Genomic DNA, 16877 nt, shown 5'->3' on the forward strand with positions numbered 1-16877 from the left:
AAACATATTAATTTAACAACTGCTACTTTGTCTAACGTAGATGTTTTATCTTTTCCTGCAACAAGTTCGGGCACCGGTAGGCTAAGATCTTGAATTGGATTGTTTAGAACAGGACTGAAACGAATTCTCTTGAACGAAACTATTTAGTTCAAAATAAAAATGACGTCAACACTTATGTAATTGTAATCAAATAGTTTTGAACAAGGTTTCCGTGCAAGCTTTCTTTGACCGTGTACGAAACGCTTAGGGCCCTATTCAGAGATAAATTTTAATTAAAATGTTTGTCAAGATCTGTCTTGTGGAGTGAATTGATGTTTAACAATCCTACTCGTAACATTTTGATATACACTTTTCTTTTTCTTTCTTTCTTTCTTTTTTTGGTAAAAAGTTCTTGATGAAATTCACATTTTAACATTATCTATACACATTTCTTAAGGGATGCTTTCAATCTTGCTGATTCTCATGAGACAGAAATAGCAGTCATTAGTAAGATGCTTTTCACTAAGAAATTCTCAAAACATATTTACGAATTGTCTCAAGAGTAATTCTACTCAAGACATGTTATACTCAATGTACGATCTTTTATATACATATTTTGCGTTAAGTTGGCGCAAGCCTTAATGGAATGAAACACCGGCCTCCCTTCCGTATCAGACTGCAAATATTTAGGAAAAGTAACGCAACGAAAAACATTTAATAACCAATAACTATCCCTATTCTCGCAAACTAAAATGCAGATGTTGAGTTGCGTTGACTGAATGAGATCCCCATGCCATCAGAGCAAGGTTCATCGAGCATATAGATTATTGAGTAGGTCCATTGAGTAGTAGGCCTAGTTCAGATCGAGAATTTTGTGACGGTCAGTTTGTCGACTGTTCACTGAGTAGTTATGTGAACATCGATTTATATCGATTCGATTTTTGCGAGAGATGGTTCTTCTCTGGATTTGGGGTCTGCATCGGGGAGGGTTGGAACAGCAGAGAGAAGTGTAAATTAATGGCTGTCATGATATCTTCGTCGGCGCGCGGTTTTCCGCGTAATTTGTTACGTTTTCACAACAGAATAACTGAGGTACTTTGTTTGCAGGTGAGGAAAATACATAAAAATAGTGCATGAAATGGCTTATCTTGACCTGTTTCGAAAGGGTATCGGTCTGCTTTGGTGTTTTTCTTATACTCGACAATTGTGAAATCTATATGAGATAGTTTCATATAGTGTTAATAAATAAAGAAAACAAGATACATGTATTAATGATTACATTTAAGAAACACAAAGTAAGCATTTGGATCTTTGTAGAAGATAGAACATTTAATTTATAGGTTTATATTTAGCAAAAGGCTTGGTGCTTTGCCAATAAATGAGATGTTTCAAATACGAGGCGAATTTAAATGAGTTTCACACTAGCAAAATTTTTAACTGACCGAATGGAGAAGAGTGAAATGTTTTAGGGTGTATTTGGTTGATTTCACAGCCATAAATACGGTGATACCATGTACGGAAGTAGACACCTTAATTTTAAAATCCTTGCAAATGGGATATTTTTTCATATAAGGTGCATTAACATATCTCCTGTATAATAACGTCTTCTTAAAGTTATTTTCCTTTTGGTTCTTTTTTATTTTTGTGGTAAGTTCGGCACTATCACAAAAAGAAAAAAAAAACCTATAGAGGCCCGATTTAGATTCAGATAAATTAGATGGAGTATGTTTAGTACAAGGGGTCCAGAAGCACGTAAAAAACACAATATTTACAGAGGAAATGAATGCTGCAGGTACTTAGACGTAACATAACGTAACCAAATATAACCTAAGCTAACCTGAACTAACCTAAACTTACCCAATATTATAGAAATAAGCGAAATTCTACCATTTTTTGGAAAATTATGCGGGACCCCTACACTAATTTAACATACACTAACCTAACCTAAGCTAGCCTAAACTAACATAACCTACTCTAAACTAACCGAATGTGAACAGAAATTACCAAAATTGTAACTTTTTTTTTTTTTTTTTTTTTTTTTTTTTTTTTTTTTTTTTAGAGGAAAGAGCTGGACCCCTTCTGCTAAACATAGGCCAATTAGATGGCTTAATTATCTCAAAGTACTTGAATCATGCGGTGACTCAATAGCGCCTGCTTTTGCGCTATTTGTCGCTTGCCCTCACTTACTCAAGCTCCCACACTCGGGTGGATTACAAAACTAATTCTCCCGTCTAAACATGCCTAATAGAGAGTTACATACGCTAATGAGTAACGATTATGTTTTGACATTGGGAGCTAGTTTCTGCATTTCTGTACGTACCGTTTCATTTTGTTGTAGTAGCGCCATTATTGTACATTGGTGCTACTCCACTCTTATCGTGTGTTTCATTGTGGTAACTCAAATCGTAATAATCTAAGATATACTAACTTTACCTAATGGGAATCTTCTGTGTATCATTTTATTGAAGCAGAACGCTTCTGATGAAATAGGTATTAGTTAATAAATCAAGAAAAGATGCTAGGTCCCTTGTAGGTGAAAATTCAAGGACATCCAATGCGGATTGTATAATGTACTGATGACCGAACTGTTGTAGGAAGCTAGGGACGTCCAGGTTTCGATTTCCTGTCCAGTATTGCACTTGTTTATGTATTTTTTTACTACTCTGAATGCTATTGAATTTGGACCTGTATAGGACCATACATTAGTTTAGCAGTCTTTCGGTTGGTTTGAGGTAGCTTTCAATTCTTCTCTATCGTGAGGTACACCTTTGATTTCGATTTGTACTTTTTCTATCCTACATATTGTATTATTTGGTAGGTATATTTGAGAACTTCATGTGGCTGTTTTCTGCTTGTGCCATAGTCTTCTTAGCAGGGTTGGCTGGTGTAAACCATGGTTTAAACCAAAAAACGAAAAACTGTTCGTAAAAGTATAAGTGTTCGTAAAATGTTGATGAACACACATTTGTGGGCTATCACGTGTCACTCCTGCATATTATTCGTATTATATTCAGACTTAAATTTCTCATTCATTACTCAGAGATTATACTACGAAAGCAACTTTTTTATATAAGTTTATGAATGTATGCATGTTTCTTTTGCGATATTTTTATACTTTGTTATTATTGTTATGCAACTACAGTCAAAGATAAATTCTAAATATTGTTTCGTTTTAAAAATGTTTACTATTGATAAAATACATCGAAATACCATACTTTTTAGGAGGGTCATTCAAACTCCACGAGAGGCATTTATTGAAATCAGAAGTATTTTTGGTATCTATGTGTAAATGGGTCAGAGCCAAAGTAGACTCAAATAATTCTTATCTTTATTCACTTTTCTTACTGGTATACACATTAAGTCGTTTTATTTCTTTAACTTGGACTAATAAAAGTCGTAGTGAAGTAACTTGGACTCAATTAGTACTTCTGTACTCTGCAGTATTTTGAAATTGTCCATATGTAATTCTGTATAATGATTTGACTTGTGCAACTGTTATCTTTGTGTCCTTCTGAAATGACTCTTGACAATTAGACAATATATTAAAAGTATGTAAAGATCAGTACAGCGTATCAGGAGTCCTTCGTGAGTGAGTCGGCAGACGTATCGCATTTGTGGTCAATTAGTTCCAATTTCGAGTTCAAATGGAAGACAATTTGTTTCGGATGTAAGTCGAGAAATGGTTTGGACTCCGTTTTATGCTTATGTGAGCCCTTCCAGCATAATCCGGTTGTTGCGTAATAACACCAAGGTGGAGCAAGCTTATTTCTGTTCATATGTGATATAAATACATAGAGCAAATTATTTAAACCGAATAAAAGGTTTAAACCTAAAAAACAGTTTTTTTTTCATTAAAAACCATGGTTTTTGCCAACCCTGCTTCTTAGTTACAACCATGATTTTTTCCATGTCTCATAATGTGTCTAATCATCTAGTCTCTTTTTGTAATATTCTTCACTACTCATCTTTTACCATTTCAATTACTTTTTAGTATGATACCTTATCCACGCACTAAGTTCCAGCATTCTTCGATAGCATTGCATTTCGAAGTTTCCCATTCTCCGTTTTTTCTTCTTGAGCCCATGCATCACATCCATTTAGCGACTTACTGTACTCCATAAACGTGCTATCATCAGCCTTTTCTCAAGTTTTGTGTTGAAGTTTCTGGTTCGAAGCTTTTGTTTTTCTTCACATGCCTTGTGAGCTATTTTGGATTTTATCAATATATATACTGAAATAGTGTGACGTCACATCCTTCTCGTTGCCATAGTGATCGCCATTTTATTTTCTAAACAAGTAGCCTAAATACCTAAAGAACCTATGTGCAAAACGAAAACAGTGATGAAATATTTCGGAACTGCAAACATTAGAATGGAACAAATGTTTCTTTTTAAATATTTCTAATGATTGAAACTGAAAAAAAGGGTAGAAAAGGTAATTAGAAAAGAAATATGTTAAATAATGTTACATGCATGACATGCATTGACACTGAAATTAGCGAGCTCACATGTCTTGTGAAATTTTCCCTCTGATGTATATTTTGAGAATTTCTATATTTTCAGGTTAATTTAAACCTTAAAGTGTACTCACCCTGTTCATAATCAGATATTAACTTTAAATAATTTTGGAAAATTTTTGATTCAGTAATATGAATATGATATACTATTGCAAATTTGAAGAGGATTATTGTGTAACAGTTGTTATACTGAACCATTCATAATTGGATGTCTAATTATTGTACGTTTTCTAAATGCTTTTTTATTTATTTATTTATTTTAAAAAAGTTGATAGAGAATATAAGAAAAGATATTACCTATATCCACTGATGGTCTGGATTGAATATTTGTAAAGGCTAGCCTTTTCTTTCTTTTGTAATGTATACTTAGAAATAATATTGTGCACTCCCATTATAAACAGTAGACATTAGAGGTGTAAATGCCCCAATGGAATTAACATCAACATTATTCTAAAAGACTTTTTTCTTTTTTAAAAATCATATATTTTTACAGTTTTCTCTGTGCCGACAGTTTGTCAATCTACACGTTAGGGAGTTTATATTGCGTATAATTGCTTATTATGGTGAATTACATGATAATTGTGCTTACATTATCTATTCGATTTCTACCTTATTACTTAGGGATTTGGAGCTTTTAGAAAGAAGTTCTTAAGTTCCATTAGCATCACGCGTTTGTATAGAAAAAAACATAGCGATCACCATGGTAACGGGAAGGAAATTACGACATTACTATTTTAGTCCATTGGAGAGGATATCCTTTAAGGGACATAATGTGAGAATATACCGGGACAGGACGTTTGGGCGCGGACGTTTCGGCGCTGCCGTTTGGGCGCGAGGTACATAGTAAAAATCACAATTTACGACATATAAAGTAAGCTAGGCACTGAAAACTAAGCGCGAATCAAGATATATACATTTCCTATACTTCTGTTTTTATCTCACCTCATTTATCTGTATATTTTCTAAATTAAATAGTTTAATTCGTTTGTGGTATTTGTTACCTAACCGTCATGGACTGATTTTTCGCTTCACTATTCTTGTACTTCTGATCTAATGATCTAATTTTTGTATTATATAAGAAAGCTAGAAAATGAAGGAATCAGACCAACTGTTAATAATGCCGGGGTGGTATCTAATTTACAGGTCCAGGCCGCTTCCTTCCTTCCCTTTCCCCGGATAGTGTGCTCCCTCAAACGTGACAGGTTAAATGGCCTTAGATGCCGAAAGCCCAGAAATCTAAAAATCCTAATCGAGTTGTGGGAAAGATATTTCGCATACAGGGGGTCTAAGACATTGAGTTTAGGAACTGCAGTATGCCGTATTTCTGGTATCACTTTTTTATATTAACATTCCAATATAAAAATCAAAACTTAACACACTTTTTTTTCGTCCCATTGTAAGCATTTAATCTGCATTAAAGAAAGTGGAGAAAGGGAAAAAAGAACGATTTCAAAGTGAAAAATATTGTTAAGTGTACATATATTGGTCATTTAGCCACTAGAAATGTGTTTGACATTCACACTTATTGCATAACCACAGTAGAAGGTCTGTTTAAATTTTTTAATGGAATAGGCTCACTATGTATGTAATGCAGTCAATCATATCTAGTCTGGTCTACTTACTTTTGGCTTGAAAAGTTATCAAATAAAAAGCACATTTAACTTTGGCTGAAACTTAAATTTACAAAATTTAATTGTTAATTCAGTTTTTAGAATTTTGAAATTCCAGTATTTCTAGTATGTAAAACAAAATCCAGTATAATTCAAGGACTTCCACTACAGTAGACACCTTGTGATATCTTGATTCGAACTTAATACTCAGCGCCTAACATAATGACTTTTTAATTTAACTCACGCTCAAACGTCTGGCACCCAAATGACTTCGCGCCCAAACGTCACGTACCGGAATATACGGTAGTTTTGTTATCACATGATAAGCAAATTTCTTTATCATTAGAATGGTGTTACAAGATACTTAATAAAAATTGTATAGCCCGCAGCAAAAAACCTGCAACATGAGCATGTAAGTTTATTGTGAAACTACACCTAACAGCGCATTGAATCAACATAAAGTCTAAGTGGCACGAATCACGCCTTGAGAAACCTCGGCGTCCTCCCCTGCACACTTATTTTGGAGCAAAAGACTGTCGTTTCACAGTAAACTTACATGCTCATTTTGCAGGTTTTTTACTGCGGACTGTACCTAGGCCTACTTCAAACATTGATACTGAACGTTTTGACACATGGTAATTGCCATCCTCAGCACAGGTCCTTTCAGAAGATTACTAGTGCTTCACAAATTACTTCACCGTACATTACCATTTCTGTATCCATAACTTACTCTGTTTCCAGCCTTAGAAAGAAGTAGATGTAAGTAAACCCACCTGACGACCAGTAGGTCGATGACCAGTGATTGGTTGTTAGTCTCATTGCACTAGTATCCTAACGCAATATAATCCCTACTAAAATAATAATTTCAAATATATTGTAGATATGATGATAAACGCAATATATATAATATGTAACAACAGTTGTAGCTTTATTTCAATCTCACCAGTATTTGGACATATAGTATTTACTGCGCATGCCTATGCGTTCGCGCTACGTATTTAATATTATTGTAGAATGCAGAGTTTCATCTCGACGATGTGTAACAATAATCCATTTTCGTCTCGTGTTATAAAACACACAAGAGGACAACAGGAACAGAGGCAATCTCGTTTATATAGGAATTTAAGAAAATATGTATTTCCAACATAACACTAGTCAGTATCAGTGCGTTAATCATTTACCAACCAACTGTAGCCTTACATTTTGGAAATTATGCGACCACAGTAAGTAAGCAGACGATCTTACTGTTCAAGTGTCTCGCTGCCGAAGCACGTGTGAGCCGCGGAGTAATACATTTTGCTTTATTTACGTCTACTTTGTTCTAAGACTGGAAATACTTTACATAGTTTTTCAACTAAGTTATTCTTGTACTTTTTTTTTGGACACTTCTTTCCTACTTACTGTTTTCTTGTAAGAGTCCATGACATTTGGGCACGAGATGTTTGGACGCAAAACCTTTTATACGAATAGGTTTACCTACCTACATATGTTGTACTGTATTTCATAACTAAAACCCGAAAGTTTAGGCATTAAAATATGAAAATAAGCACGGGAAATTTCGAAAAATTTCTACAATAATTTTGCAAAAACTAAAAATAACATCTTGAGCACAACAAAGTTCCTGCACGTCATGCACAACTTATCTCTGCCAGTTGAAAAGAAGTGGGAAGGAATTGGAGCAGACTTTCGGCTATTCGGATCGCGAATATCCGGTCTCCGTACTATGCGGCTTAGTTTTAAAAGAATATTTCTTGCTAATAAATTAAAAGACATATGTAATTTGTGCAAAAGAAACATACGTGTTTTGTTAATGTTCAGGTATTTTAAAGATGTAACGTAAAATGTGTACAAAACTATACATATTTTCATTTTTGCACTTCCTTATTCTGTAATAAATTATTAAAACGCATGTTACAAAACAGAAGAAATGCTTATTAATTATTGGCCTGTAGCAAGAAGTCAGAAGAAACGAAGAAGAGCTAGTTTTGGAATAAAAATGGTGTTTTTAATGCTATGTATGGGTGGTTCAGGAAGTGAGTATTGAATGCTTTTCTGTTATTCGATGTGTCCATTAGGCCGGTTAGTTGAGACTTTATTATATTAATAGAAAGTTATTTCAGATTTCATAAAAATAGGCACTAATTATATATTGAAATAGGAAGAGTGGTCCAAATAAAATTTATTGTAGGCAGCCTGTGACACCCCAAAATAAACTTCTGTCCTTTATAATATATCTAGTATAAAGGAACAATATTGGTCGATTTGGCGCTTTATTGATGCACTTCGGAGGATACAAAGAAAGCTGGACTTAAGTGTATGAGGCACTGCTTCGAGGAGAAGACCCTTCCAAGGAAAGAAGTAAATATATTCAGGCAGATGAAAGATTCGCAGTATTGTACAGAATTTTGAAACTGTTGATATTGTAGAATACTTGCTGGGTTTGGCCCATAATTCCGTCATGTAATGATAGTGTCATGGTAAATGTAACAAGATTTTTTTCGTTCTGCATTATACAAAAATTTACAAGAAAATTGAGGTAAAATTTAATCTTTCTGAATTTCTTAAGTTGTGCAGTTATTTTTTAATGACAGTTTTTGTAATAGCTATTAGTGCCTATTTTTTGTGATATTAGTGCCTATTTTTAAGGCTTTTAGTGCGAAAACTTCCAGGTTCCAGTTATGAAATACATTATAACAATGTAGATTAACCAATTTACGGCTTTGCGCCCAAACGTCCTGCTTCGTGTAAAACTGACAATGTTTAGTTAATAAAATATTTCTTTTAATTTTCACCATTTTTCACTTTTATTTCATTTCACTTGACTAGTTATCATAATAGGTGGTTAAGTTTAGAGTTGTCCCTCCGTTTTTTTTTTTTTTTTTTTTTTTTTAAATTATTAAAATTAGGAAAATTTACTTGATGAGATAAGAAATGATGATTTTGAGTTCTTATGTAATGTTTAGGTGTGTAAATTTGGCAGTAAAGTTGTTTAATATGAGAAAAGATATGTGGAAGTGGGAACTACTTGCAAGACGCGGAAAGTTTGGATGATTCAACAGGATGGTAGTCGTATAGGATGGCGAATCAATGCGCTGAATGTGATATTTTCGCATTGAGCTTTACAGAAATATATAAGAATAATCAAGTTAATCTATTTAATTTTTGTGAAAACCACGAAGTACTGAATTTTAAGTGATAATTGAAGCTTCTATGAGAACCGGTTCCAGACACTGTTCTAGTCTAACTAAAGTCTTGCTGGGTAACCTAAACTGATCTAACAATTTTTAGTGTTTTAAATGCTTTTTTTGTAGGTGCATGAAAACTGACGAAATTTAAATTTTATCTATATAGAACCTTCGTGTCACCTACAATTAAAATCTATGTCCTTCATTGGACAACACACGTAGGGTGAGAAAAAATTTTGTTTGAAAGCTCATATTTAATCAACCAGTAAATTTTAAAAATCTATTCTTTACCACCCTAGACCGTAAAAATTGTTGCTTGAATGCTATTTCTTAAATAGACACAGTAATTATATGCTGTAACGAACTATGTCAACCATTTATTTTGTGCCCTTAAAATCTTTAGTCCCAGTAAAATTTTAAGCCGGCTGGAAAAAGTGAAAAAGTAAACAAGATTTTATTCTAAAATATGAAATTGGACAAAGATTAACGTAGTAAGTTCGTGCAATACGCATTCTTTAATAACTAAAGAACGAAGAAAATCACTCTTATTTGCACAGCTATATGACTAACTAAATATTAACTCAATACGCTAACAAGTTTGAATGTACCATTTACAATAGTTTAGAATAAAAACTGGAGATATGTACTCTGTTGAACGGAGACAATCTAAAAATTTAACGAATTGCCCAAGTAGTAATGTTGCTCAACCAATTTTTCTGACAATATTTCTAGAGCTACGCTCGGACACTTCTCACAAACAAAAGTCCTTTTTCACAATACGATCTTCACATTATTATAAATCAACATCCGGACAGTTACCTAAAGTTAGTCAGTGCTGGTGGTCACTTGCCGTTCCCAGTAGAATATTTCGGGTAGTCCTATTACCTTACTATATATATAATTATTTTGTATACATGTTCAAAGATTAGTTCACTAATCAATCTACTAGTACCTATTTTTAATGACTTTTTTTATAATTACGTTTGTAATCAAATCGATTCTTTTATCTCCGAATCATTGTGCCCTCAGTGTAGCCAGGGCACGCCATTATCTTTTGGTTTTATGTACATTTAAGTTAACACATTAAAAGTGAATTACGTATATGAAAAATATAATTAATAAACTTAATAAAGTATTTTTTAAAAATTTTATTTATGTTCGTGTACTTAGTAATGAAGCTCTCCTAATCTGTATCCATATTTCTCGTATCTGTATTTAGTTCTGTATTTTTTGTCCTAATGTAAATGTTTCAAACACATTTATTTCAATATCAGAGGAAGCACGAAAAAAGAAAGAACAAACTCTTACCCTGCACCGAGTCTGTGGTCATTTGACGATGCTTTGGTGATCCTGGAATAGCTTCTTTGTTCTCTCCGCGCTCTTTTAGCCTAGTACTAGTGTTTATTTTAGCCATTTCTACATATATAATTTCGCATGAACAAGAAATCTGGTAAATGCTGTTTAATCTATTTTTCCAAAATCACTTTTATATCTGCTTCTTTTAGGCCTAAGGATGATTTTTACATTCGTTTTTGGCATTTTTCGGAGTATGTACGATAAACTTGAAATTAAGCTGTAAAGAAACATTTTGTTTTTAATAAAGCATTCGCAATATTCGAGAATATTTAAGGATGTGTTTCTTTCTAAGATTTTCAGGTTATGCGTCATCTTTTTCAATTTTACAATCAACGAAACGATCGTCGCCGCTTGTAAAATTCAAACACGTGGCATATACCTGAAAACCATAGAAATGTTGAACTCTTGTCGTGAAAGTTTAGAGCAACGATTAATGGTATGTTGTTCTAACATTTCATTAGTTACTAAAGTATAAATATTAGCTGGACATAAATTTAGTTTAAACAACTTGCTGAGCAAAACAATACATACTATTGTAAAAATTATTAACGTGTAAGAGTTTCGCCAATTATCCACTTTGGCAGACTATCTAGTGTCTGATGAAGCTAAAGTGGATGGACTGTTACACGTTAATAATTTTTACAACAAACTCGTTGTTTTGCTCAGCGAGTAGTTGAAATCAAATTTACGTATACTAAAAGCAAAGTTTGAACAATGGAGAATATTATTATTAGCTGGACATAATTTAGTGTAATACTCTTAGTTCCTCTTTTGAGATCTTCATGGAAAGTCACACACTCTAATACGTATTTATTCATGTGTTAGCTTTAACTTGTCATGGATATTCAGATATTTTGTGAAGGAATTAATCACTAGCTAAACATTTTCGGTAAACCTTTCTTTGATTGAAACTAATTAAGACATCTGTATATGTTCAAATTTATTTATTTATTTATTTATTTTTTTTCAAGTTCTTACGGACTTCTGTTCTTTGAATCATTGTGTTTTAATCATTTTACGTATTTGTAATTGTGATTTCATGAAAATATTTTGTACTTCCTAACTTTGGCTTTCTCCTAGAGCTTTGTTCACGGAGGGAAAACAACTTGAAGAAAAGTACGCAGAAATTGAGCCCGCCATTCCATATTACGCTGCCTCACCACTCGACATGTGACTGGCAGCTAAGACAAGGTTCTACCTCGGTGAGTCCGTTCCTTTTTTTATTTTTCCCGATGGTTTAACTGTTTTCCCTCCTGTTTACATCGTCCGTGAACAAAGCCTTCCCTATCGTCTATAGGAAAGCCGAAAGCTAGGAAGTACAAAGTATTTTCAGGAATCACAATAACAGGTAAGTACAAGATTGCTAAGCGGGTTAGTGTATTGTCTGCAGTATCTTTTAACTTATTCAGAGAACGGAGTTGCTAATCACTTATACATTACGAGTATAAGCGAATTGGCTGTACAGCGAAAATGTTTAACATACACAGTATTTCAATTTAGGATTATCTAATAATGTTAGTTTCATAATGATTTATCAGTATGGTAGACAATTAAGGAGATAGCTTTCCCATGGGTAAACCACACGTTCGACAATGGCAACTACCTTCAAATTTAAAGTAATTGTTTTGCAAACAAACCTCGAAAATCATCAATTCGTAAGTTAGCCAAAATTCGGTAATATTATTATTAAACTTTTAAACTAATTATATATATTATATTGTCATATAATTAGTATATTATGATGTGATCTTTGCAAATTGTCATTTAGGCGAAAGACAAACAACTTAAAATGAATGTTTCAATCTCACGTGTCATCTATAGTATGCCTAAATATCACCAAGATGGAGTACGATAAGACCCATTACTTCAGGTTGGTATCAAGTTACACAAGTGGATTTGTAAATATGTTTCGGACAACTCTACGAAGTTGATGTAAGTTATAATCAACAGACTTGAGGTGAAAACAGTTCTGTTTGGTTGACGCTGATCAACTGCAATTAGATTCGGTGAACGTAGTGGACATGTTTGCCTCCATATCTGTTAATTTAGCCATTACTTGCTCATAAAATTGGCTTAAAAATAACAAATTTAATGATCCAGAAAGTTAGGAGTTGACAAAAACGTTAGAGGGTTGTTTGGAAAACAATGGCTTGGACAAGATACTTTTGGAAATTGAGCAATCATATAAGAGTTATTTTGTGAAGAAAAATGTTAAGCGGCATTTACCAGATTTCTTGTTCGTGTGAAGCTACACATATAGAAATGACGAAACTAAATATTAGAACTGGGTTAAAAGAACGCGTAAGAAGAGTTCTGGTAGGACAAAGAAGTTATCTTAGGGTTATCAAAGTATTTTCAAACGACCAAACATTCGTTGTACGATATGAATAGTCTTCCCCGTGCTTCCTCTAATATTGAAATAAATTTGTTCGTAGTATATTACATTCGAAAATAAATAAATAAATAAAAATTAAATATCGATAAGGATACAGATTGGGAAGCATCATTACAATGTACATTAATAGAAATAAAACTAACATTGGTGTTATATCTTATATTGATTACTACTTTGTTACATGTATTTTTGATATATATGTGTCATGGTTTTCCCCACTATTTCGAAGAATTTGAGGAACTGCTTCGTACAATTAATCCTGTCCACTTTTGCCGACAGGAAACACATTTTATTTCAACCCATTCCTCTGTCGTTTCGAGTTATACTATCTATAGGTATGGTTAAGTTCCCGATGGCCGTGCCGCAGGCGGTGTGGCAATCGGTGTCTTGAACACCTTCTATTCCTAACTCCTACATCTTCGAAGTAATTTACAAGTTGTTGCTGTATTTGAGTTTTTCTCCAACAGCCCATTACCTTTTGCAGTATTTATATTACTATCGTTATGATCACTTTGGAGTGCATGATCTGGAACAAATTTATCGTCAGTTACCACGATCTGTGATTCTTGTTTGTGATTTTAATTATTACCATCGATTGTGGGACTCGCCTCAGGTAGAGGATCGGGGTCGAGAAATTATTGCTTTTCTTGATATGTTTAATCTTCTTTACTTAATGATGGCAGTCCTACGCATTTTACCACTGCCACGGATACCTCGCACTGGGCCTTTGCATTTGTAGCACTTAGTTATGTGCTCCTTTCACCTGGAGTGTTTATCCCGATTTGTGTGGTAGTGACCATTTCCCTATATTCATTCGTGGTGTAAATAATGTGCGTAACCCTCGTCAGTCTACTTACAATTTACGTCGAGAAGATTGGTTTCAGGTCTCCCAAGGTTTCACTTTTGATGATGTCCTCAACTTCTCTGTTGATGAGTGTACTGCTGAACGCATGCAGTTATCCTTAACTCTAGTACTGTGGAACCCTATAATCGCCCTTTTACTGCTAAAGTACTAGACTGCGTCCTTTCAACTACTAGGGGTCTGCTCCTGGTCCTATGGAGGGCACGGTGGCTCTCTGGTAGAACGCTTACCTCTGGTGCGTGTGCAGTTTCTGGTTCGATCCCCAGCCAAATGTGGTGGACAGCATCGTGTCTGTGGGTTTTCTCGGGGTACTCCCATTTCCTTTTACATTTTGGTTTGACGTTTTTTCATCATTCACTTGCCTAAATGACTGTCTCCATTAGCCTGAAGGGTATTATCTTGGGACGTTAAAGTGAAAGTTTTCATTATTTTTATTTTGTAAAAATATTGTGTTATTAAATAGCCTGCTTCTGTCTGGAATTTTGTTAGTAAGTAAATAATAATAATAATAATGGAAAATCACGGGTAGCCTATATCAGAGCACTTGAGTCTTAATGCAGTTTTATTCAATCTCGAAGCCGTAACTCCTTTCGTTTTATACCAAGTTTTAGATGCTTGAGTTAAGCGATTTAGAAGTAGATGGCAGTTGGTCGATCAGAGTTAAGCACCGTTTTGCGTTTTTAGCTTTCGTGAAAGTACTGATTCTAAAAGGGAAAATTTCTATGATACTAAAATCTTTGATCATTTATTCAAAAAGACTGAAGTGAGGATTCACTTAAGTTGAAAGTGTGAAATTCGGTAAAGAAGCTTGTAATTGGAAATAAGATACATATTCTAGCGGTTTCGAAATTTTTGCTCAAAAAGAAGAAATTTGTACAATGTACAGACCCAGTTTTATATTTGTTATATATTTATAGAACAAGTATTTCTGCTAGTATAGATATAATTTAGTAATCGTTTATTAGACTTCCAAACTATGCCATACATAAATGTTGGAAGTCTTACAGAATTGCTATGTTTGTCCATCTGTCGACAGTTATCTCGAAAAGGAGTTTTTCCTCAATCTATTCAGAGTCCTAAGAATAGGTTTTATTTTATCTGTAACCGTATTTTCAAACTGGAAGTAGTAGAAATCAATAGTTTCCAATTTCAACGTTGGTGTATAGAAGAAAACGGTAATGGATAGCGATAAGTGGCTTTTTGACATCGATTGAACGTCTCAAGAAGACATATCTGCATCCATAACACTACTGAAGTTGCAAGTGGTAGAGCTGAAACAGTAAAAAATATTGAGAAACTTTTTCTTTCTTTCTTTTTTTTCTTTTTTTTTCTTTTTTTTTTTTTTAAGAATCTATTTATCTTCTCAAGAATATGTTTTACATTAACACACTATTCAATCCCAAAGTGGTAGAAATTACAGTTTCCGGTTTCAAAATTTTGATCGACGTAAAACAAGAAAATAATAGTGACAACTTTTTATTGCAATCAAATTGTTTACTGCAGAAAACATATCACCTCTACCCTACTGTCTGCTAAAACAAGAAGTGGTAAAATTTTACTAATATTTCTGGTTGCACAAGATCCCCATAGAACAAAAACATGAAATATATCGAGAAGCGGTTTTCTGGAATTCGCGATACTACTAAAACGGAAGTTATTTAAATTAAATAGTACTTCGGTTTCAATATTGATTTACATACAATAAAAATAGTGAGAGAATCGAGAACTTAGATATCTTTATCTATATCTATCTATCTATCTATCTATCTATCTATCTATCTATCTATATATATATATATATATATATATATATATATATATGGTGTTTCAAAAGAACACCAACAACAACGTTTGGGAGGTGATTCCTGACACCAAGACAAGACAAAGAGCACAGATCAACTTGGGTGCACAAATGCTTCCTTTCGGTGTTAGTCTGCCGAAAACATGAACAAATGAAATTTGAAAGTCTATAGCTCCCGAACTACGTGATCTACAGTAGTCGGGTCAAGACTTCACTTAGGAACTACAGTTTGTAAAAAAATAACTGCATCACTTAGATTTATGGCAATAAATTTTCTTATTTGGGTCATATAAATTGTATGATACAGCATAACATATTTAAAATTTTACCAGCATGTTACTGGATGTTTATTGTAACTGCTAAATTAGTTCAAACACATTTTGTCTACAATTATTCACAAAATTACTGTAAAATGAAGTACCCCTAGAACACAGCTATATTACAAAAATATTTTGCAAGAAACTAATTGAAAAAATTATCTTATAAAGGTAACATTTAGCAAGAAAAATATTTTTTCTTGATTTCTAAGAGACTGAATAACACAATAACACCATTTCTAATACTGTTCTTCATTTAGTATTTTGTATGGCCTCCTTTAGCCTTCCTGACAGCCTGAATTCTTCTGGGCATACTGTGAACAAGATTATGGCATGTTAACATGTCTAAATCATGGTACCAAGTATGTGCAATTGCTGCCATTAGCTGGTTCCTGTTTTCAAAACACCTTTTCCGCAGTTTCTTGTTCATAATATGCCACAGGTTTTCGATAGGATTTAAATCTGGTGAATTAGGAGGCCACCAGATTCTCTCTATATCCATCTCCTTAAACCAATTATTGACTGAACGAGATCGATGGCATGAGGCATTGTCATCCTGAAAGTAGAATTTGTTCAGATTTGCCCCTGTAAAATAAGTCCTAGCTGTTGGAATTAATTTATGATCAAGAATTTGTATGTACTTCTCGCTGTTAACTGAACCATTACAAATTTCAATTTTTCCAACTCCTCTCGATGTGAAGCAACTCCACAACATAACACTTGCTGAGAACTTCTGTGTCACAGATATACAATTATCATTTAATTCCTCCCCCCTACGCATTTAAAGCTTCACTCCAGCGTCGTTTCCAACAATATTAAACTTCTTTTCGTCCGAAAAAATCACACGATCCCAGTC

General features: G+C 33.7%; 1 protein-coding gene across 1 annotated transcript in view; it reads left to right on the forward strand.

Moving 5' to 3' along the window:
* The first annotated feature begins 916 nt into the window (after window positions 1-916).
* LOC145664323 (dihydrolipoyllysine-residue succinyltransferase component of 2-oxoglutarate dehydrogenase complex, mitochondrial-like) overlaps window positions 917-16877 on the forward strand; it is a 108803-nt gene continuing 92842 nt past the window's right edge. The window contains exon 1 of the mRNA XM_081730893.1: window positions 917-1086. Coding sequence (XP_081587019.1) covers window positions 997-1086 — 90 coding nt within the window. The 5' untranslated portion in view covers window positions 917-996. The remainder of the gene's footprint in view (window positions 1087-16877) is intronic.

Source organism: Thermobia domestica, chromosome 11 (genome assembly GCF_964235325.1).
Source record: "Thermobia domestica chromosome 11, izTheDome1.hap1.1, whole genome shotgun sequence".
Lineage (NCBI taxonomy): Eukaryota > Metazoa > Arthropoda > Insecta > Zygentoma > Lepismatidae > Thermobia > Thermobia domestica.